General features: G+C 54.7%; 8 protein-coding genes across 8 annotated transcripts; 2 read left to right on the top strand and 6 right to left on the bottom strand.

The window, feature by feature from the left end:
• Positions 1–1,101: 1,101 nt before the first annotated feature.
• BDY24DRAFT_378620 (bZIP transcription factor) lies at positions 1,102–2,635 on the top strand. Its single transcript, XM_076638952.1, has 5 exons — positions 1,102–1,552; positions 1,619–1,898; positions 1,965–2,032; positions 2,126–2,158; positions 2,236–2,635. The coding sequence occupies exons 1-5, from the start codon at positions 1,285–1,287 to the stop codon at positions 2,331–2,333; spliced, it is 747 nt and encodes a 248-aa protein (XP_076500057.1). The 5' UTR covers positions 1,102–1,284; the 3' UTR covers positions 2,334–2,635.
• On the bottom strand, positions 2,584–5,807 carry BDY24DRAFT_378617 (uncharacterized protein). Its single transcript, XM_076638951.1, has 7 exons — positions 5,402–5,807; positions 5,205–5,228; positions 4,935–5,105; positions 4,657–4,817; positions 4,366–4,571; positions 4,076–4,289; positions 2,584–3,988 (listed from the first exon to the last, which is right to left on the bottom strand). The coding sequence occupies exons 1-7, from the start codon at positions 5,737–5,739 to the stop codon at positions 2,691–2,693; spliced, it is 2,412 nt and encodes an 803-aa protein (XP_076500056.1). The 5' UTR covers positions 5,740–5,807; the 3' UTR covers positions 2,584–2,690.
• A 163-nt stretch (positions 5,808–5,970) lies between these two features.
• Positions 5,971–9,543, bottom strand: PWP2 (snoRNA-binding rRNA-processing protein PWP2). Its single transcript, XM_076638950.1, has 8 exons — positions 9,441–9,543; positions 9,248–9,360; positions 9,021–9,115; positions 8,827–8,926; positions 8,604–8,750; positions 8,392–8,527; positions 6,383–8,319; positions 5,971–6,278 (listed from the first exon to the last, which is right to left on the bottom strand). The coding sequence occupies exons 1-8, from the start codon at positions 9,456–9,458 to the stop codon at positions 6,161–6,163; spliced, it is 2,664 nt and encodes an 887-aa protein (XP_076500055.1). The 5' UTR covers positions 9,459–9,543; the 3' UTR covers positions 5,971–6,160.
• Positions 9,544–9,855: 312 nt separating this feature from the next.
• BDY24DRAFT_412373 (uncharacterized protein) lies at positions 9,856–10,269 on the top strand (the record flags this gene model as incomplete). The annotated part of the gene is made up of 1 exon (XM_076643049.1): positions 9,856–10,269. One exon carries the CDS (start codon positions 9,856–9,858, stop codon positions 10,267–10,269), a length of 414 nt encoding a protein of 137 aa, XP_076500054.1.
• Positions 10,270–11,817: 1,548 nt separating this feature from the next.
• Positions 11,818–13,978, bottom strand: BDY24DRAFT_336476 (aspartic peptidase A1; the record flags this gene model as incomplete). Its single annotated transcript, XM_076637239.1, has 10 exons — positions 11,818–11,874; positions 11,967–12,072; positions 12,170–12,255; positions 12,343–12,408; positions 12,573–12,740; positions 12,824–12,966; positions 13,049–13,259; positions 13,379–13,509; positions 13,735–13,771; positions 13,808–13,978. 10 exons carry the CDS (start codon positions 13,976–13,978, stop codon positions 11,818–11,820), a joined length of 1,176 nt encoding a protein of 391 aa, XP_076500053.1.
• A 338-nt stretch (positions 13,979–14,316) lies between these two features.
• BDY24DRAFT_378598 (P-loop containing nucleoside triphosphate hydrolase protein) lies at positions 14,317–16,883 on the bottom strand. Its single transcript, XM_076638949.1, has 12 exons — positions 16,683–16,883; positions 16,450–16,611; positions 16,109–16,378; positions 15,995–16,047; positions 15,842–15,928; positions 15,704–15,769; positions 15,545–15,622; positions 15,422–15,465; positions 15,309–15,356; positions 15,170–15,232; positions 14,686–15,094; positions 14,317–14,586 (listed from the first exon to the last, which is right to left on the bottom strand). The coding sequence occupies exons 1-12, from the start codon at positions 16,812–16,814 to the stop codon at positions 14,406–14,408; spliced, it is 1,593 nt and encodes a 530-aa protein (XP_076500052.1). The 5' UTR covers positions 16,815–16,883; the 3' UTR covers positions 14,317–14,405.
• Positions 16,884–18,739, bottom strand: BDY24DRAFT_378587 (P-loop containing nucleoside triphosphate hydrolase protein). The gene is made up of 10 exons (XM_076638948.1): positions 18,255–18,739; positions 18,076–18,160; positions 17,892–18,004; positions 17,641–17,809; positions 17,524–17,567; positions 17,395–17,451; positions 17,297–17,328; positions 17,193–17,229; positions 17,040–17,124; positions 16,884–16,967 (listed from the first exon to the last, which is right to left on the bottom strand). Exons 1-10 carry the CDS (start codon positions 18,543–18,545, stop codon positions 16,939–16,941), a joined length of 942 nt encoding a protein of 313 aa, XP_076500051.1. The 5' UTR covers positions 18,546–18,739; the 3' UTR covers positions 16,884–16,938.
• On the bottom strand, positions 18,740–20,062 carry BDY24DRAFT_378579 (uncharacterized protein). Its single transcript, XM_076638947.1, has 4 exons — positions 19,704–20,062; positions 19,408–19,621; positions 19,208–19,312; positions 18,740–19,132 (listed from the first exon to the last, which is right to left on the bottom strand). The coding sequence occupies exons 1-4, from the start codon at positions 19,762–19,764 to the stop codon at positions 18,904–18,906; spliced, it is 609 nt and encodes a 202-aa protein (XP_076500050.1). The 5' UTR covers positions 19,765–20,062; the 3' UTR covers positions 18,740–18,903.
• Positions 20,063–20,096: the final 34 nt, after the last annotated feature.

Below are 20,096 nucleotides of genomic sequence, written 5' to 3'. Positions count from 1 at the left end.
CCAGCCAGCACCGGATCCGTCAGCACGCGTGGTCGTCTTACCTCATTACTGGACTAAGCAGTCTGGCTTGGTCGCAGCTCGCTCACTCTTGCTGCCCAACACCCACCTCCTCCTTCAGAAGCAACACTGGCATAGCCCTCGAAACCCGAATCGACGAAGCCATGGCTCCTCCTCCAAACCTCTCCCTCCTCCTCCTTCAACCCACCTCCGACTCTCGCTCGCTAACGTACAACTTTCTTCTCCTTTCTCACTTCCTACTCGACCTCAACATCCCACAACTCTCCCCCGGAGCGAGCCTCGTCCTGCGGCTCTTCGTCGTCGTTGCTCTCGATTTCTTTTCCCTCCCGACGCAGAGGATGAGGAATGAACCCCGAGCTCGTTATCAGCAGAGAAAACGGATCCTACCGAGGCTGAAAGATGAGAGGGAGTTTGCGGATGTTGTGATGAGCGTTCTGGAGGTCTTTGGAGCAATTGGGAGGGAGGGGGAGGGAGGGGGATTGGGACGAAGAGGGTGGATGAGCTGTTGGGGGAGAGGTTGAAGTGCGTTCAAAGTTTTACAGTTTGGGATTCTTTTTTCTCGTCAGAGCTAGCTCCACAGACTCTCACCTGGAGACCCTCGAGTCGGAAAGTGAGCACAGACGGCGAAGGGTTCACGTCGAGTCGACGCGACGCGATTCCCTTCGCCTCGTTGGGTCGAATCAAGCAGCGAGCAGACGAATTTGCGGCTGTCGCTCATAGATTAATTTGTGAGACGGGACGCTGGGGGCATTTCTGTCCAGCTGGTGGACGAGAGACGTCGAAAAATGAAAGCGACGCGTCGTTTGTGAGGAATGATACCGAAAACTTCCCCTTCGAGCTTCGAGTCGGACGCAATCGGACGCGCTGTCTGCATGAATAATTATTACTAACGAGGGCGAGAAGGAAGATTGCGAGAAGGGAAGAGGGAGAAGAGTTGCAGAGAGCAGGAAGCTGGACATCTCCTCGTTTCTTCCACGACTTTGGTTTCTACGTTTCAGCCGTCTCTGACTGAAATTCTACATCATCCTTGCCTTTTCGTCTACATCGGCCTTCGGAGAGGTTGCATGCTGCGCTTCTGTATCTCCCTTTCACTCAGCAGCCTCGAGGCCGCTCCCTCACGGGCCACGGCGTCCCCTGCTTACTGAAACTCCCTCCCTTCTCACCCTCTGAGATGACCCTCTTCAGACTCGCCCTGCCTTCAAAATCCCGCTCACGGAGGGACATGCTCTTCCTCCTCTCAACTTCACCTTTCTACTCGCATCAAAAATGTTCTACGAGAACAATTGGGACCCTCAAGGACTCTTCAACGTCGCGGAGGATTCGCCGAGCTGCTTCGCTTCCTTTTCCTCTCTTCCCTCCAACCACTACCCCAACAATCAAGATTTCGAGAAACAGTCTCCCTTTGAGGGATTCCAAGACGATGGATCCCCTACCGATGATCAAGATCAGCAGCAGCAACATCAGGGGTACAAAGGGTTCGAGGAGGGAGGGCTGAGCTCACCCTCCTCCTCCGGTTGGCCCTCGTTTGAAGAACGTGAGCTCTCTCTCTCGGTTTCATGCAAAAATCCGAAGCTGACTTCTCTTTGATCTTCTCCTACAGCTCAATCCAACTCGAACGAGCAGCAACAACACCCTTTCTACGACGAACCCTCCTACGTCCTCGATCCTCGCACCATCTACATCCCTCCGGCTCACCTGTTCTCGTCTCCAGACCGCCACCGACAGAGCAGCTACAGTGGAGCTTCGGAGGAGGACAGCAACGGAGAGTATATGGAAGGGATGTCTGACGATGGAGGAGGAAGAGGTGGGGCGTCGTCTGAGTTCGACGGAGACACGGAGATGGAGAGGAGAGAAAGGAGGAAGGCTACCAATCGAGCTTCGTGAGTCTTTAGAGCTTTGCTGATAGCTTTGACCTGGGATGACTGATGCTCGGTTGAATGCTGCAGGGCTAAAGCTTTCAGGTTGAGGAGGAAGATCCTCCTGAAGGAGCAACAGCAGTCTCTCGACGAACGAGGTGAGTTCGACCTCCTGCTCCGTCTTTCTTCCCTCGTTGCTCCTCGCCGAGAGCGCACATATCTAACTTGCGTCCTTTCTTCCTACTCCTTAGATACTGAACTCTCACGACTCAGAGAAGAAGCAGGTCGGTCCCTCTCCTTCTCGAAATATCAGCGTCTCCGTTTCTGCGACGCTGACTTCCTCTCCTTTTCGTTTCCTCAGAGCTTCTCCGATACGCCAACGATCTCCTTCGATCAGTGAACCCAGGAGAAGATACTATCTACGAGGAGGAGGAAGAACAGCAGGGTCAATGCCGGTGATGGACCGTAGCTTCGTCTTGATTTCGGGATTTGCTGAGGTCTCTGCGCTTGCCTCCTTTTCTTCCTCTCTGAACTTTCGATAGGGCACGCTGCGATTCCTTCCTCCCATAGATACCTCGGCTCAACTACGTAACTCACGAACAGATCCATTCACGAAGTCTCTCTCTGCTTTTGGCTCCTCGTCTCGACTCGACGCGTCTCACTCTCGCTTCACGAGGTTGAGCGACTCTCCTCCTTTCGGACCAGATAAGAAGAAACCCACGGGTCATGCAAGATGCTAGTAGTCAAAGAAAGAGAGTAAGACAAAAGAACGAAATCGAAGCAAGCAACTCTGATCCTCAAAAGCTCAACTCCGAATCAATCGCTCTCCATCCCGCCATACCTCCCTCCCTCCATCCTCCCCGACGTCCCCGACTTCCCGGACCAAAACGCTCTCTTCGCCTCCCTAGCCTTCCTCCTATCCGCCTTCCTCTGACTCTTCCCCTTCCCTTCCTCCTCGTCCTCCTCGTCCTCCTGCTCCAGCACCGTCTTCTTCGCAGCAGCGACTGGTGGCTTCGCCTTGCCCTTCCCTCCGTAGATCTCCGAGAGTTCGTCCTCCTCGTCCTCGTCCGTAGGAAGGAGTTCATCCTGTCCCTCGATGTAGATCTCCTTGACCTGTCCTTCCTCGGACGAGGAGTCGTCGCTGTCCGAGATCACGACGGCGTCCTCCTTCGTCGAGTGCGGAGCGGGAGAGTAGGAGTGTTGACGGGAACGACGAAGACGTTTGGCTGCTGGGGTCTGACCGACCGAGTAGCGAGAGTCGTCTGGGGAGGCGGATCGACGGGGAAGAGGTGCTGGGGAGGGGGATTTGCGAGAGGAGGAGGAACGTTTGGTGGATGTGGAAGGAACGGCGAGGGAGGAGGAGGAGGAAGCGGCAGTGGTGGAGGGTTTGGGAGGAAGAGATGCTGCTCCGGATGACCTCTTGGAGGAGGGAACGAAGGGCTTGTCCTTGAAGGGTTGCTCGATGAACGAGACCTCCGAATCCGACGAGTAGTAGCCGTCCTCTCGACGCACGCCTGATGCTCCTTGTCTTCGATCCGATCCTGAATCGTCCTCGACGTGGATGGCTCCGAGACTTCGTTTAGGCTGAGCGATGGAGGGAGGGGAGCGGGAACGACGGGAAGAGGATCCACCTCGAGCTGGAGGGGAGGGGGATCGAGAGAAGCGTTTGTGACGAGTGGAGGAGCTGGGGGTGGGGAGGCTCTGGGTGAAAGCGGGAAGGTTGGAAGCGACGAGTTCGAGAGGGATGCCGAGCATGTTCTGGAGGGTTCCTGATCGGTGAAGATCGTAGAGGAGGACTCGGTGTTTCGAAACCTGGGAGTTGAGAAGAGGGAAGGGGAGGTGGAGATCAGCGACGCGTCTCAACGAAGGCTCCAGCCTCTCTTTCGGTAAATTCAAGGTGGAACGAACCTCTGGTGAGACTCCCATGATCCCGATAAGAATACTCATCGCTCCGTCATCTCCTCGCCCAATGCTCAGCCTCCCATGTCTTCCAGACCGCCTGCTAACGATCTCGGCGGCTCGGATGTACAGTCTCGACGTCAAGACCTCGTAGGCTCCTGCAAACGTCGAACGAACTCGGATAATTCCGTACGAAGACCTCGAAATGTCGTTTGCTGATAGAAGAGAGGAGAAGGGTAGGGGTCAGAACGCGTCTCGAACCAGAAGCTCGAACGACGAAGCGGAGGAGAAAGAGGACTCACTCGGATCCTGAGGATCTTCGATGCTGAGCAAGTACTTCTGCCTCTCGTTCTGCCATCCTCGATCTACCTTGGAGAAGTAGGTTCCTCCGTCTCTGAGCGTGATTCCAGTCTCGTCGTAGCCGAAATGCTTTCCGTAGAGCTCGAAGATCTCGATGAGGAGGACTCCGAGGTTCTGCATCGGGTCGATCTCTGCTCGTCGGATCTTGGGATGGATCTGAGAGAGGAGATGAATAAAGCAGAGTCAGAGGTCTGAAAGGTGCTGGAGAACGAGGGAAGAGGAGGGTTCTCACCTGAAGGAAGCTGACGACGAGACAGATCACACTGTAGCTCCCCAGCCCTCCCGAGTAGACCTCGTTCATTCCTCGTTGACTCAGGAACGCCTTGATGACGAGAACAAGAGGCTTGAGAGCTGGAAGAGCGGCGATGTAGGAGTTGACGATCTTTCCAGCTGAGATTCCGTTGAGTTGGTTGAGGGAGATATCGATGGGAAGACGACCTGGAGAGGCGAACGAGACGACGAGGATTGTTGAGCTTCTCGCGACAGGGATTTGGGTGTTCACAACAAAGACGACGATGCTCACCGAATGCCGAAACGAACTTGACGATAGGAACCTTGGCCTTAGCGATGACCTGAATGCTCTCAGCGAGGTTGGCTCGACGAAGGACGGAGGCGAGGGTGTGAAGGACGGTGACCTTGTTTTGCCTGTCCATGCTGTCCGATTGAATGACGAGATCGATATCTCTGCTCGCAGATAAGGCAACCGTCAAAGCGAGAATGGCATCAGCTTCTCTTTCGAGCAAAGAAAAACGAAGGGAAAGAGAGAAAGAGGAAGGGGAAGGAAGGAAGCGTCGAGCTCACCCTGTTGGAAGATACAGTCCGGTCTCGAAACTTCCGAAAGGCATGACCTTCGCATCTGGCCACTGAGTGACGACTGCTTTACGGATCAAGGCGACGATGTGGGTTCGAGTGGCGTGTTCTGTTGGCGAAGGGGAGATGTAGTTGACGAAGGCGAGGATTTCTCGGTTGAGCCTTGAAGGGAGGAAGGACGAAAGAAGAGAGCGAAGCCGTTTCGAAAGTTCAGCATATGGAAAGAGAAACTCCTAGAAACTCCTCCAGACGTTGACTAACATCTCAGCGGGGTTTCGGCATGCTCTGAGAGAAGGAGGAGAGGGAAGGAGAGAGAGAAGGAGGAAAGTGTCAGCTTCGATTCCTTCCTTCCTTCATTTGAGCTCCTTCATTCCCTTCGACTCGACCACCTTTGGAATCAACGACGCCCTGAGTCCTACCAGAGCCTGTTCAAGGTACAGAGGGACCGTCGTACTCACTCCCAGTCCATCCCTTCCGTCCAAGGAGTCGCTCTCGACCTCGCGCTATCCTGCTCCTTCTTGTTCCTGTAAGCCTCAGGATCGTTCGGATCCCTCTGCTCCCTCTCCTCTCGTTCCCTCTCCTCCCTACTCCGTTTCTGAGCAAACTTGCCACCTCGGAACTCGGTCTCCTTGCCCTTCGTGGACGGCGTCGGTCCTCGTGCCGAGTTTGGAGCGGAAGGAGAAAGGGCGTGAGCTTGGGAGGTTGAGGAGGAGGCTTGAGGAGGTTGAGGGATCGGCTCGGGCTCAGGAGAGAGCTCGAAAGCTACGAAGGATTCAGATCCGAGAGCTGTAGCCATCGGAGGAGAGAAGAAAGAGAGTGGGGGAGGAGGGGGCGAAAGAAGGGGGAAGGTGAAGCGAGACGTTGAGGTCGAAGGAGGGAGGACGGCGAGCTTGATCTTGAAAACGTTGGGCCGAAACTAAAACGTAGAATCGACCTCTCCTTGTCGTTCTTTGCTGCAGTGGACTCGGAAAGCTATTGTGAAATGAGTCGTTCGTCGAGGGATCCCAACTTTAAAAAAAAAAAAAACCCTGAGACGAAAAGCTGAGGATCTGGTGGAAACGACTCGTCGAACTCGAGGTTATCTCCCCTTCCCTTTCCAGGTCCCCCATCAAGCACGCTACCGTTTTCCCGGATCTCTAGACTTTCGATGACCCTCTCGTACATACGTTCCTACTCATTACAAAATCTACGGCGCACCTACACTAAATTAAGCTAGATCAAGCCTCGATCTCCATCCTCCCTCCTTGCTCCTCCCTCCCTTCCAACGACGACGAAGCCTCGACAGCGGCCTGCTGGTGGATGATGTACGAGAGGGTGTAAGAGTTCTCGTCACACCTGTAGGAAAGGGGAAAAAAAGGAAAGAGGGGGGAGAAAGAAAGAGAAGTCAGTTTCGATCTCGACGCGTCGAAGAAAGGTTCGAGGAGACGTAGGAAACTCACAGCCTCGAGATCGTCGACGAGAAATCCGCCACTCCCTTCTGAATCGCCCTAAAGTCACTCGCAAACTCCCCGCTCCTCTCCCTCAACCACCTCCCGTGCGCCGTCAAGATCGCTCCCACCCAGATCAAGTCAAACTCGACGTGAGGACTGCTCTCGACGTGACCGGCGATGAACCTCAACAATGCCGGGACGTACACCCTCGGGAGCTGCTTGGCGATGAGCCTGACATCCGTTGGTGGGATGGCCTCGTAGGTTCGGAGGAGGAGGGGTTTCTCGTTGAGCCGGAAGGCGACGACGAGGGCGAGGAGGTACTCCTTCTTTCCGAGGGTTTCGAGGAGGGATTGAGGAGTGATGTCGATGGAGAGGTCGAAGGGATCGAAGGCGATGGTGTCGTCGAGGGAGTAGATGAGGAGTCCTTCCGTCGAGGCGGCGGCCCAGCATCGTCCGGTGGGAGAGAATCGAACGGCTTTCGTCCTGGCCTCCTGCTTGAATCGACGTTTCGAGAGGTCTCCTCGAGCGGCTCCTGGTAGCGACTGGTCCAATCGGTCCTCAAGGTCGTCTTCATCTCCTCGGGTGTCCACCAGATCGAGAGAGAGTCCACTCTCGGTGATCTTCCTCGAATCGAGGATCTCCTGGGTTCCATCGAGGGAGAGGTTCTCCGAGATCTGGAACTTCTTGACCATGACTCCGTCCCGAACGTCGTAGATGACGACGTATTTTGAGTTTCCTCCTGCGATGAGGCACGATCCGTCGGCGGTGTAGGCGAGGGAGTTGAACGACTTTCCGGACGACGCGTTGGCGGCTGTTGTTCGATCGTCCACCTTCCTTCCTCCCGAGATGTCCTTCCTTCCCTCGATGATCCCCGTCTGCTTGCCTTCGGCGACGTCCCAGAAGGTGATCTGTCCGTCCAACGTCGAAGCGGCGAGCTCCTTCCCATCCGGCCTGAAGGCGAGGGCGAGGACGTCCGAGCTGAGCAGGAAGGGTTCCGAGAGTTTCGACCGTCCAAAGACGGACCAGAGTCGAACCGTACGATCCCACGACGCCGATGCGAGTTGGTTTCCTGTTGGGGAGAAGGCGAGAGCGGCGACGGGAGCGGTGTGACCGGTGAGGATGTCGAGGAGCTTCCCCGTTTGGACGGACCAGAGGAAGATTTCGAACGAGTCGAGGGATCCGGCGCAGACGATGTCTCCTGAGGGGTCGACGGCGAGGGAGGAGAACTGGACGGGGGTAGGGGAGGTAAAGGTCCTGAAGTTCCTGTATCTGACGAGATCGTAGGCTCGAACCGTTCCGTCGAGGGACGCCGTGAAGAGGACCTGTCCCTGTTTGGCGAACTCGACGCACGAGACTGAACTTGAATGATCCGCGAAGGTAACGTAGCAGAACCCGCTCGTCATGTTCCAGACCTTGACCTTCCCGTCGTCTCCTCCCGTAGCGACATTCTGTCCGTCCTGGGAGAACGTGAGGGTGTTCATGTCGAAGAAGTGACCCTGCTGCTTGAGGACGTAGCTCTCCGACTGCCACTCCCAAACGAGGAGCTGTCCGAGCTTGCTGGCTCCGAAGACGAGCCATTCTCCGGTAGCGTTGATGGCGACCGACGAGATCTTCTCCTGGGAGATGGAGAGGGTGTGAACGTTGGTGAAGGAGGGCATCTCCCAGAGTCCGAAGACTCCAGACGAGAATCCGACGACGAGGAGGGAGGAGGAGGGGTGGAAGGTGGAGCAGACGACTTTGGTGCCTGGTTGGGAGAAGTAGTGTCGACCGACGATTCCCCATCGAGTGTAGGCGACCGTGTTGTCCTCCTTGGACGAGGAAGCTGCTGGAGCGTCGAGGATGTCCGTCTCAGGTCCGTCGAAATCGTCCTCCTCCGCGTCGTCTCCTCCTGCGATCGTCTTGGCCGCCCAAACGAAGACGGCTCCATCTCGACTGACAGTGTAGATCTGTAGAAACAGCGAAACGTCAGCGAGAGTTCGAGAAGAGTATCGAGAGGGAAAGACAGAAGAAGGACGAACGGTCTTGCTGTCCTCCGAAAAGTAGGCTCCCAGAACGATGTCTCGGTGACCAGCGAAAGTCTTGGGTCTGAAGCCTTCGACGGGGTGGAGAGTGAAGAGTCGAGCAGTCATATCTCTCGACGAGGTGATGAAGTATCTGAGAGAATCGAAGAGTTGTTGATCAGCGTCCAAAACGAACGAGTCGAGAGAAGGGACGACGCGAAACGACTCACCTCGAACAAGGACTCCAGGTGATGTTGGTGACCTCGTCTCGGTGCCCAGTGTAGTTTCGGTGGAGCACGAAAGGAGCAAACTCTCGGGCGAGATGGGAAGGAGTCTGCCAGACTTGAAGGTGGGATTTGTGGGTGACGGCGAAGAACCTGAAAGAGGAAGTCGAAAAGGTGTGAGCTCGACAAACGAAGAAGAAGGAAGCTCGAGCAGGCGATCTGAGCTCACTTTCCGTCCGGAGAGAAAACGATGGACTTGACGGGAGCCTTGAAGTTGATGTGGTGGAGAGGAGTTCCTCGTCGGAAGGAGGAGAAGATGGCTCGACCGTCTGAGAGAGAGGAGAGAGGAAGGGAAGGGAGAGAAGGTCAGCTCATTCGTTTCGTTTTGAGCTCACTTTCTGTTCGACCAGACTCGAGACTCACCTTCATCGACCGAGAGAAGAACGTTCCCATCTGGACTCAGAGCGATACAACCGATGTTCTTCCTGTTTTCGAATCCCAGAGTTCGAGACTTGTTGCTGAAAAGGGAGGGAAGCAAAGGAGGAGGGAGGTCGAAGGTCAGCTTCTTTCCTTCCTTCTCTCTTTTCCTTCCTCTGCTATCCGAGCTTCCCTCGCTTCATGACCTCGAGAGTGTATCCGAGAGGACTCACTTTACGAGATCGAAGACTGAGACCCTGTTTCCTACTGGACTGAGCACGCTGTTGCCATCGGGAGTGAAGAGGACGTTTCCCTGCCTGTAGACGGTTCCAATCAGGTTGGAGAACTGGAGGGAGAACAGAGCAAGATTTCGAGTCAGTCTTTCTGGAGATTCTGGAAGAGAGCAGTCCAAAGAGTTCTACTGACCTGGAAATTACTCTTCATCTTCCGAGAATTGAGTGAGGGTTGGGAGGAGAGGAAAGGAAAGGGTCAGCTCGACTTCTCCGAAATCTGCAAGCTGTGAACGAAACGCCCCTCTCCTTCCTTCCTCCCCTCTGACGGCCACCATCTTCTCTTTGCTTCAACCCTCGAATATGGATCCTCGAACCTCCAACTTCATCACTCCCTTCTCCAGGTGCTTTCCCCTCGAAGTCATCGGTGAAATCCTCCAGCATTGCGACTACGGCACCCTTCCTTCCTCGAGCTCTCTCCTCTCTACCGAGAGGTCACTCTCACCAGCTTGCTTCAACTGAGGAAGCTTCTTTGCAGTCTCGTAAGTATACAAACTCTTTGATCTCTCTTGCCGGAGAACTGAAGGAGCTTACGGTCTCCGCTGTTTCTCATGGCCTCCTCACCTCTCTCTTCCTTCGAGACCACTTCCCAACCTCATCTCGCCCCCTTCCTCTCCCTCAAGAACATCCATTTCCTCCACATCGATCTTTCGTCGGAACCGGAAATACGCACCAGGGTCTCCTTCGATCGTTTACCTCACAGGGAACCGTTGGAACTCGAGGAGCTCAGGAGAACAGTCAGGCGTCAAGTTGTCCTACCCCTCCATCTCTTCAATCCCACCTCCTGCATCCTCATAGGAACTTCAAGTTCCTCGACGACATCTCTCTCGGACGACGACGGACGGGAAAAGACTACCGTCCTCGTCTGGCCTCGACTTGGGAAGCTCGACCTGCTTCACATCGCCCTCGCTCTCGGTTGGGGTTCCGACTACTCCAGATGCCTGCACAACCCTCTGCACCAGTAACGATCAGCTTCAGATCACCTTCGAGCTCTCGTCGTTTAGGACGCTTAATGGATCGTTGCTGCTGTGGGTCGAATGATGCGCGTTCGAAGGGCTGAAGACGTGGACGACTGGGAGAAGAGCGGTGAAGGAGGTTGTGTTCCGAGTGACGGGAGGCTCAGATGCGAGAGGAAAGAACGCAGAAGTCGTTGAGAAGATGTTGTTCGAAGGGCTGAGCCCGAGAATGATTCAGAAGATGAAGAGCAGGATCAGGTTCGAGGAAGTGATCCTAGGGAGTTGAGCTCGACGGTGAGTGCTACTCGAATCTTCCCTTTCTCTTCTAGATACCGTATTGACCTTCGCTCTCTTTGCTACTGGAACGCTTGGAAACGCTTCGGCCTCCTCCTCAACCTCTTTCGACTTCGTCGACTTCGTCGACTGGGTCCGTCGCTACCGGAAGGATGCACCGTTTTTCGGGCAGGGAGATTGGGAGGTTGGTCTGGGAAGGTTGTAGCGGTGGACGGCGTTGGAGGGAGGACGATCAAAGGGATGGTCGGAGTGCTTGACGGCGACCTCGAAGAAGGAACGGACGACGAGCGGAGTGCACGGGCGAGAATCAAGGATTTATGTGGAGATGGGTGGGGTGGCGAAGTGATTCAATGGACGTGCTTTGCTTGCGGTGGAGAGGAGGAGGAGGTGAATCTGTTGGAGTCGGCGATGGAGTGCGGAGAGGAGGAGTTCGAGAAAGCTCTGAACGGGGAGTGGAAGACGACTTGGACTGAGTGAGTACTCTCTCACCTATCTCTTTGATCTCCTCGCTAACTTTCGAATCTGTTCTCCCTCAGATCCGACGTCAAACTCGAATACGAACTCGCTCAACGATCCCTCGACGCGTCGAACTCGACGTCCGCCTGGTGAGTCTCACTGCTCTTTCCTCTAATACCTCTCCCGACAACTTATGATCTTCTTCTTTATTCTAGAGCCGACCTCGACGTCAAAACCTACAACCTCACCAGCTCGTTCGTTCGTTTCACCGCGTCATTCTCTCGTCCTCTCCCCAAACCTGACTTCCTCTCCTCCCTCTTTTGTATCTTCTTCACTTTCACAGGCCGCACATCTCGTCAGCGTAAACACCCCATCGTCGGAGCGTCGATAGCTTGGATCAACGATCATGAACTTCTAACGAACGAAATTACTGAGCCCTCCCTCGAAAGACGCGTCGGAAACCTTGTCTCGTTCGATTCGCCTTCGACCTTCTCTCTCGCTGAACACCGACCGAAGCAGTAGAAAATGTAACAATATTCTTCATCATCCACTCTTCAAATCTTCCCAAACCCCCACGTCTCGTCCTCTCCTTCTCCTCTTCTCCCTCCCTCTCGCTCTCCCCTCTCGTCCCACCCAGCTACGCGTCTATCCTACATGATCAAAAAAAATCGAGTCCGAGAACCGAGAAAGGAACAGGCACGAAACGAGAAGAGGGCGAAGGGAAGGATGAGTTGAGTGAGTAAGTAGGGGTTGGTGGTGATGAAGGAAGGATGGGCGAGAGCTCGTCTTGTCGAGGACGCGCAACGTTTAGACAGCGGTGGCGAATCCAACGGCGTTCTTGCCGAGGTCGTAGACGGTGTAGTACTGAGAAAAACGATGTAAAAAACGAGGGCAAGATCAGCGTTCGTTCGAGCTCGAGCTCGAGGTTGGAGTTGAAGTGGCGAAGTTGATTTCACCTTTCGAAGGAAAATGTCTCCAACGATCCAAACGGGTCCGAGAGGAGGAGGGATGTCGAGACCGGTGAAGGCGGAGAGACAGGTTCCCTGGACCTCGAGGATGTAGCTGCGAAAAAGAACGAAAAACGAGGGCGACAAAGTCAGTCCTCGGAAGTCGGACGCGTCTCGACGAGGACGAAGAGCGAAAGAAAGATGGGACGCACTCGGATCCAGCGAGAGTGTAGGGCTTTCCTCCGAACTGAAGGACGAGGTTGGGGAGGTCGGGGACGGTGGCACAGTCGACGGAGTACTGGAGGAACGAAGGAACGAGGAAAGCGAAAGTCAGATCTCACGTCCGGATCGAGAAGGGAGATGGAGACGGAGAAGAGAGGCTCACCTGTCCGTTCCAGCTCTTGGTAGCTCCGATCTCCTTGTTGAGCATCTCAGCGATCTCAGTGGGCATCTGTTTCACAGAGGGAAAAGAAAGCGAGGGAAGAGAAAGAGGTCAGCCGTTGGCGATGTGAGACGAGGCTGGTTCGACGAAGACGTGGAACAGGGACGAACGGCGATCTGGAGAGAGCAAAGACAGCCAAAATCAGCGACAAGGATCGAAAGGAGAGAATGAACGAGAGCGAAGGAACTCACGAGAGAAGTTCCAGTATCAATAGCAGCTCCGGTTCCCTCGAGCTCGAGGACCTCGTCTCCGAAAGCGATCTGCTCGAGCTCAACCTCCCAGTATCCCTTCCTTCGGACGGGAACGTAGTCGAGCTTGCCCTTGTAGGCGGTCTTGTCGACCTGAGCATTCACCAAAAAGCAGCAAACAAAGCAAAAGAAGGTCAGCTCTCGTCGAAGAGTGAGAGATGGGCTCATCGACTCACACCTCCGAAGATGGCCTCTCCTCCATCCTCCTCGGACGATCCAACTCGGAACGAGAAGACGGGCTCGTCAAGGAGACCCTGATCGATCATGTTGTAGAAAGGAGGAACAGCTCGTCCAACGGCGATGTTGTCGTAGGCGAGTCCTAAGAACGAACGTCGAGCCAACGAGGTCAGCTCTCGTCCTCTCTCCTTTCAAGCTCAGATCGGAGAAGAGCCAAAACTCACCAAGGATACCATCGAACTTTCCGAAAGCGAAAGCGAGCCCAGGCTCCTTGGTCGACTCGGCGAAATCCTGCTTCTTGACGGTGAGGTCTCCGATAGCGAGGGTATCCTGCGAGAAGAACCCTTCGAGGCTTCCCGATCCGTAGTGGATCTCGAAGGTGGATCCGTTGGGCTTGTAGGTGGACGAGGCGGTCGAGTCGTACTTGGAGTGGAGCTGTTCGATAAAAACAGGACAAGAACAGGGAACGGAAGAAGAGGGAAGGGTTGAGAGGACGAGGTGAGTCGTCGTTCCCAAAACGGACCGAGACCGAACGAGAAGGAGGGACGACTCACGAAGCAAGCGATGGAGGTGCACTTAGCTCCAGGGACCCAGAGGTTGGAGGATCCGGTATCGAGGACGACCTTGAAGAGCTGAGGAGGTGTTCCAAGGGAGATCTCGGCGAAGTACTGAGCGTTAAGGTAGTCTGGAAGAAGGGGAGGAAGGAGGGAAGAGATGGGGAAAGGTGTATGAGGTCTCAGCTTTCGTTTCGATTCGTTCCTTCGACTGAATCCCATCCCAGCATACACACCCAAGCTAGCGAGAAGATTATATACATCCTCTCGCTAAGCCCACCCTATCGAAAAGCTCGAACCGCTCTCCTCCCTGTCTCTTCCGGATCGAGAACAGGCGAATCGAAGAGGGGACTCACTCGACAACGGCACTCCATGTCCTCCTGCCAACGCCTCCTCGTTCTCGACGACAGCCTTGGAGTTCTTATCCACCGGGTTCTGAGTCCAGAAGAGATCCTCTCCCTGCTCGGACTTCATCTTCCTTCCTTGTCCTCCAGCTCCAGCGAAAGCGGCCTGCTTCCCTCCTTGGAAGCCGTTGTACTTCTGGGAAAGGTAGTCGGTCGAGTGGATCACATTCTGAGCGGTAGGGTTCTCGAGAGGCATCTTCTTGAGAGGGAATCTGAAACGATCATGGCGAAGAGGAGGTGGGAGAGAGGGAAGGAGAGGGAAGGAAGGGAGAGAGGGAGGAGGTGGAGGAGGGAGGGTCAGCGATTCGTTGCTTCTCCTTCCTTCCTTCATCGAGATCGTGAGACTCACTTGTGAACAGCAGCATAAGCCGATGAAGCAGCCGCGAGGGCGAGGATGAGAGAGCTCTTCATTGATTTAGGGAGGATGGGAGGGGGGGAGGGTGGGTGGTGGGTGGAACCACACCTCAATCGAGTCGATCCTGGACCTCGCTTCTTTCGAGAACAGCCAGTCTTGCGGATGACGTGGGCGCAAAAGTTGGGAAGAGCATTAAATCGTTAAAGCAGAAGATAGAAAAGTAAGAGAGTGGGGTGTGGGGAGGAATTTTTCTATGCAAAATCTCTAGCTACTCGCGTCGCTCAGCAGGAAGGGAAAACTCGTCCTCCTCGTCTCCCTCCTCCAAGATGTCCTCCTCATATTGTCGCATAGGGTTGTAGACGGGAACATCCGCATCGGCCTCGTGGTTGTCCTCGATGAGGAGCTTCTTCCCGTCGGGAGCGACATCGATGGCTGCTGTGTCGCCGTTTCTGGAGAGATAGGGTAGGAAGACGAAAAAGAAGAGGATCAGTTTCGAGTTTCGACGCGTCCGTCTCCTTCTCGGCTCGCTCAGAGAACTCGCAACTCACCTGATCTTCCCCTCCACGAGTTTCCTCGCCAACTTGCTCAGCACCTCCTTCTGCAACAGTCTCGCCACGCTCCTCGCTCCGTAAACCTCACTCCAACCCTCCTTCGCAATCCAAGCCTTCGCCTCCTGGGTCACTCTCAAACTGATCCTCCTGTCGTCCAACCTCTTCTGGATCTCCGAAAGTCGCAAGTCCACGATGGAGAGGATGGCGGAGTGGGAGAGTTTGTTGAAGATGAGGAGGTTGTCGAGACGGTTGACGAGTTCGGGAGGGAAGTGACGAGAGACGGCTTGGAGGATGAGCGCTTGAGCTTCGGGAGTGACTTGACCTTCGGAATCGGTGGAGGCTGGGTCGGCCATGACTTCGGAGCCTAGGTTGGAGGTGAGGCAGAGGATGGTGTTGCGGAAATCGACTGAAGGGAGAAAGAGAAGAAGGACGCGTTAGCTTTGGGAGAGAGAGAGGCGAGGAGAGACGAAGAGAGACGCACCGAGCCGACCAGTAGAATCGGTGAGCTTTCCTTCGTCGAGGACCTGAAGGAGGATGTTGGAGACTACGAGAAGGAGGAAAGAAGAGGAGTTTAGTGGGACGTAGCGAAAGAGAAGGCCTTCGTGCGAAAGGGTACTCACCATCTCGATGCGCCTTTTCGACCTCGTCCAAGTTGATGACGGCGTAGGCTGAGAGGAGAAGGCAATGTCAGTATTTAGAGATACAGAGTTTCTTATCAATCGTTGGGACTCACGTCTTCGTCGAACAGCTTCAGTAAGTTGACCTCCCTCCTCGTATCTTGAAGGTCGAGGAAAGGAGAATGAGTCAGCAATGAGCGTCGTCTTTTCGAAGGAGAGAGGTGGTGAGATCGGCTCACCCGACGTATCCAGGAGCAGCCCCTATGAGACGAGAGACGGTGTGTCGATCGTGGTACTCGGACATGTTGATGGTGATGCTGATCAAACGAAAGATGAAGTCGGGAGAGACGCGTCAGTGAGAAAAAGAAGGAGAGAGTGAAAGAGAGGGCGAAACTCACAGAGCGTTCTTCTCGTCGTCAAAGAGGAAACCAGCGAGAGCCTTGGAGAGCTCGGTCTTTCCGACACTGTTTGAGAGAAGCGATGAAGGTCAACGACGGTTGAGAAGGAGAGAAGAGGAAGAGGACGGTCGAGCTCACCCAGTGGGTCCGAGGAAGAGGAACGAAGCGAGAGGACGCTGAGGGTTCTGAAGTCCAGCTCGAGAGAGTCGAACGGCATCCGAGACGCTGATTCATTCGAGGAAATTTGTCAGCGAGAGCATAAGGGGCAGAAGAGGGAACAGAAGAACTCACGCCGTCACACACTGATCCTGACCGACGACACGAGTCTTGAGCGAGTCCTCCATCTGCGAAATCGAGGAAGCTGATCAGCAGAGGTTTCGAGCAAAAATAAAGAAAGACACTCACATGGATCAACTTCTCCTTCTCTCCCTTTAGCAGGTTCTGAACCGGGATCCCAGTGCTTCGAGCAACGACTCGTGCGATATCCTCACTCGTTACTCGATCCCTCATCGCCGAGCTCGTCGCTCCTCCACCCGTTCCAGTAGCTCCTCCTCCATCGTCTCTGGGAATTTTAGACTGAAGCGTAGGGATGACCTCGTATCGAAGCCGAGAGGCAGCTTCGAAGTTGTTGTTTCGCTGAGCGATCTCGAGGTCGATCTTGGCTTTTTCGAGTTCCTGTGAAGACGAAGCACCTGCGTCAGTACGGCAAGGTAAGAGAGAAGAATACGAGGAAGAAAGAGACGAACCTCCTTAACCTCCTTGAGGTTCTTGAGCCACTGCTTCTCTGCGATCCAGATCTCGTCACGTTCCTTCGCCTCCTCCTTCTTCTTCTGGAGCTCGGCCTCGACGACTTCCTTCCTCTCACGAGAGAAAGTATCGGTTTCGTTCTTCAGAGACTCTCGCTCGATCTGTAGGCGTAGGGGGGCAGGGGGGACAGTCAGCTCTGGAGGAAAAGAGAGGAAGGAGGCGTCGTGCTCACCTCCAAAGTGACGATCTCTCGGTTGAGAGCTTCGAGCTCAGGTGGTTTCGACTCCTGAGCAATCCGAAGAGCTGAAGCAGCTTCGTCGACGAGCTGTGTAGATGCGCAAAAGAAGGGGAGGATGATCAGCATTTTGAAGGCGAGGAAGACGCGTCTGACGACTCACGTCGATAGCCTTGTCGGGAAGGAAACGATCCGGGATGTCTGAGGTGAGAGACGGCGATGTCAGTTTCTGAAAGAAGGAGAATGAAAGGCTTTACTGACATCGTTGAGAGTAGACGGCAGCTGAGGGAAAAAAAAAGCGAAGATTCAGCAGAGGTTTTTTCGACCGACGAAAGGGAGTTGAGACGGGCTCACCAGTAACGAGAGCAGCATCGGCGATTCCAACTCCATGATGAACTTCATACTTGGACTTGAGTCCTCGAAGGATTGAGATGGTTGACTGGTGATCGAAAAGAGGAGGAAGTCAGAACCGACGCGAAAAGAGAAGACGAAGGAGGGACGACTCACGACGACCGTTGGCTCCTCGACCTTGACGGGTTGGAATCTGAGGTGGATCGGAATGGTCAGCTAGTTGAACTGGTGTCAAAGAAGGTCGAAAGAAGGCTACGAACCTCCTAGAAAGAGCGGGATCCTTCTCGATAGTCTGAACGAGAAACGAGACGCGTCAACGAGAAGATCGCAAGAAAGCTCGAGGATTGAAGCAACGAACCTTCCTGTACTCATCCAAAGTGGTAGCTCCAACGAGCTGAAGTCCTCGAGCGAGAGCCTGTACGAGCGGGAAGATCAAAGGTCAACTCCGAGAAGCTCGAGGAGTTTGCGAAGAGACGAGTCGACTCACCGGCTTGATCATGTTTCCGGCGTCCATGGAGCCCTCGGATTTACCTGTGAGGACCGAGAAGCGATGTCAGCACGGGGAGAAATACTGAGAAACATATCTAGAGAGAGCTATACTCACCCAAGTTCAGCAGCGTGTGAATCTCGTCGATGAAGCAGATGACACCTCCCTTCTCCTCCTCGATGTCCTTCAGCAGAGCCTTGAATCGCTCCTCGAACATTCCTCGAACACCAGCACCCGCCAGCAGAGCCGAGAGGTCTAGCGAGAGTACACGTTTGTTGAAGAGAGACTGTTTATCGAGACCAAAGACGAAGCGTCAACACTCGCATTTGAGGAAGGACAAGGAAGAAGGGAGGGACGGAGAGACCGACCTCGGGAACCTCCTTGTTAATGATTCGCTGAGCAAGACCTTCGAGGATAGCTGTCTTTCCTACACCAGCGGGACCGAGAAGAACTGGGTTGGACTTGGTTCTCCGACTCAGGACTGGTAAGAAAAGGAAGGGACGAGATCAGAAAGGGGAGGGGAAGGGAGAGAGGCGTTGAGCTCGCGCTCACTTTGGATCGTCCGACGAATCTCCTCTTCTCTGCCGATGACGGGATCCATCTTTCCGTCTCGAGCAAGCTGGGTCAAGTCGACACTCTGGTTGAGGAGGAAAAGCGAAGAGCAGAGTCAGCGGGAGCTCCAGGGTCGTCTTGCGTCGAGGAGGAAGGAAGGGCAGGGAGATCGAACTCACAAACTCCTTCAGAGCTTCTCCTGCTCCACCACCACCTCCCATAGCCATCTTCAAACCATTGAGCTTGCCCCCTCCTGTTCCTGGAGTAGCAGCACTGGCGTAGGATCGAATGGAGGTTGGAGTCCGAAGGAGCGAAGGGGTAGGAAAGGGAGTCGAGGTGGAGGAGGCAGGGATCGAAGCTCGCGATGAGCTCGAACGGAGAGCGGCTCCTGCCAGAGAAAGCGGAGGTCGTGAGGATTGAGCGAGAGCTCTAGAGAGGAGTGAAGATCGAGCAGTCCGAGTTGGGAGCATTTTTGTTGTTGTTGTTGTTGGATTGAAAGAGCAGGATGTAGTTGCAGAGGAAAGGGAAGGTAGGTACCCGAGCTCACCGATTCCTCCCTTCCTTTTTCTTTCTTTCTACGAGTTTCTAGAACTTTCTGTCCCTTCTCCCAGAAGACGCAGATGATATAGATGATATCGATACATGGGGTATGAAAAGGTCAAAATTAAAAAAGTAGGAAGGAGGTGGTAAAGGCAGACGAGAAGCAAAAGGAGTGTTTTCAGAGATTTCCGAGGCGCGACGCGACGATGTAGGGCAAACGAGAGACGAAGAACTGATGAACGGAACGCAGGAGATACAGTATGATGATGGATATGGTACTTCTATAGACTAGAGGAGGACGAGAGAGACGGCGAGGGCTCCAGAAGCAGCGAGGGCGAGGAATCCTCCGTCCTGGGTCCACGAGTGGTGGGCTGAACCAGTCAACGACGACGAGGCTGATGCTGATGCTGCCGCCGAAGAGAGTACGAGTCCAGCAGCGTTGACCGAGCTGGAGGCTGATCCGGAGGAGGCGACGGAACCTGGGTAGTTGAGAGCCGAGGCGACGGGTTCGGAGGCGCTGAGGGAAGGAAGAGAGAAGGAAAGGGAGGAGAGGTGAGCTCGAGCTTGGAGGGAAAGAGCGCAAAAAGCTCACCTTGAAGCAGCGGGAGTAGCAGTAGCGAGAGCAGTAGCAGTACCGCCGAGGAGTGAAGCTAGGTCTCCTCCTCCAGCGACGTAGGAAGCGGCGTAGGCGGAGGCTCTGAGAAGGAGAGCACAAAACAACAAGAAGGGGTGAGTGAGCTCAAGTCTTCCCTCTCCCTCCCTCTTTCCATCCCTCAGAAAGACGAAACTCACGACGCCAAAGCAGCTGCGTCTGTCCCAACCATACTCTCAAGAATCGCTGTGATGTCTAATCCTGCTACACCAGTCGACTGAACTGCCGCTGCTTGAGTCGTGAGGAGTTTCAAACCGGCTCCCGTTGAAGAGACATCGAGGACGACTTGTGTTGCTGTCGCCGTGACAGGAGCAACGGAGAGGTCTGCTCGCTTCCCATGAGGATGAAGGTGGGCTGAAGAGGAAGCAGGGAGAGAAGGAAGGAGGAAAAGGAGTGAGAGAGGGGAGAAGGAAAAAGGGGAGGGAGGAGAGCTCACCTGGACCAGCGAAGACGGAGGACGTGGCGAGCAAGAAGGATACAACGAGAGTAGAAAGCATGGTTTCGCTTGAAGGTGGTGGTTGGAAGGGAAGGAGCAGAAAGGTGGGAAGGAGGTGAAGCAGACGAAAAGGAGCTAGGGCTAGTAGAGTGCGAAGGGGAGGAGGGAGGGGACGATCTTTTGGAGATCGTTTTGCCTTTCCGCTTCTCCCAGTGCTCTTCCCTGGGCGGAGTTTGCTTCTAGAAGCAGTTGAGAAGGTCACAGCGAACACTTCTGAGTCGCAAGGTCAGTGGAGAGGGCCCGGCGGAGGGGCGATGAAGGAAGGAGAGGGAAGAAGGGGAGGGAGGGGGAGAAGGAGGGTGGCGGGGAAGAGCCAAACGCGTCGAGAGGACC

The sequence above is a fragment of the Mrakia frigida genome (genome assembly GCF_051309035.1).
Source record: "Mrakia frigida strain ATCC 22029 unplaced genomic scaffold BDY24scaffold_4, whole genome shotgun sequence".
Lineage (NCBI taxonomy): Eukaryota > Fungi > Basidiomycota > Tremellomycetes > Cystofilobasidiales > Mrakiaceae > Mrakia > Mrakia frigida.
The sequence above is the reverse complement of the archived record's forward strand: the minus strand, read 5'-3'. Positions and strand labels throughout refer to the sequence as shown.

Excerpts from the sequence above, each read along its gene's own strand:
- PWP2 (XM_076638950.1), bottom strand. Across the intron at positions 8,927-9,020 it reads TCTTCTCTCGGTCGATGAAG|ACGGTCGAGCCATCTTCTCC; the intron begins GTGAGTCTCGAG and ends CCTCTCTCTCAG. Across the intron at positions 8,528-8,603 it reads ACCTGGAGTCCTTGTTCGAG|ATACTTCATCACCTCGTCGA; the intron begins GTGAGTCGTTTC and ends CGATTCTCTCAG.
- BDY24DRAFT_378617 (XM_076638951.1), bottom strand. The coding sequence starts at position 5,739 with ATGGCTACAGCTCTCGGATCTGAATCCTTCGTAGCTTTCGAGCTCTCT. Across the intron at positions 4,290-4,365 it reads TCGTCGTCAGCTTCCTTCAG|ATCCATCCCAAGATCCGACG; the intron begins GTGAGAACCCTC and ends CTCCTCTCTCAG. Across the intron at positions 3,989-4,075 it reads CGAAGATCCTCAGGATCCGA|CAAACGACATTTCGAGGTCT; the intron begins GTGAGTCCTCTT and ends CTCTTCTATCAG.
- BDY24DRAFT_378598 (XM_076638949.1), bottom strand. The coding sequence starts at position 16,814 with ATGCTGATCATCCTCCCCTTCTTTTGCGCATCTACACAGCTCGTCGAC. Across the intron at positions 16,048-16,108 it reads AGAAGGAGAAGTTGATCCAT|ATGGAGGACTCGCTCAAGAC; the intron begins GTGAGTGTCTTT and ends TCGATTTCGCAG. Across the intron at positions 15,233-15,308 it reads CGAAAAGGCGCATCGAGATG|TCTCCAACATCCTCCTTCAG; the intron begins GTGAGTACCCTT and ends TCCTTCTCGTAG.
- BDY24DRAFT_378579 (XM_076638947.1), bottom strand. The coding sequence starts at position 19,764 with ATGCTTTCTACTCTCGTTGTATCCTTCTTGCTCGCCACGTCCTCCGTC. Across the intron at positions 19,622-19,703 it reads CTCCGTCTTCGCTGGTCCAG|CCCACCTTCATCCTCATGGG; the intron begins GTGAGCTCTCCT and ends CTTCCTCTTCAG. Across the intron at positions 19,313-19,407 it reads GACGCAGCTGCTTTGGCGTC|AGCCTCCGCCTACGCCGCTT; the intron begins GTGAGTTTCGTC and ends TCTCCTTCTCAG.
- BDY24DRAFT_378587 (XM_076638948.1), bottom strand. The coding sequence starts at position 18,545 with ATGCTCCCAACTCGGACTGCTCGATCTTCACTCCTCTCTAGAGCTCTC. Across the intron at positions 18,161-18,254 it reads GAGAAGCTCTGAAGGAGTTT|AGTGTCGACTTGACCCAGCT; the intron begins GTGAGTTCGATC and ends CTCCTCAACCAG. Across the intron at positions 17,125-17,192 it reads TCGAGGAGCCAACGGTCGTC|TCAACCATCTCAATCCTTCG; the intron begins GTGAGTCGTCCC and ends TTCGATCACCAG.
- BDY24DRAFT_378620 (XM_076638952.1), top strand. The coding sequence starts at position 1,285 with ATGTTCTACGAGAACAATTGGGACCCTCAAGGACTCTTCAACGTCGCG. Across the intron at positions 1,553-1,618 it reads TTGGCCCTCGTTTGAAGAAC|CTCAATCCAACTCGAACGAG; the intron begins GTGAGCTCTCTC and ends CTTCTCCTACAG. Across the intron at positions 1,899-1,964 it reads AAGGCTACCAATCGAGCTTC|GGCTAAAGCTTTCAGGTTGA; the intron begins GTGAGTCTTTAG and ends TGAATGCTGCAG.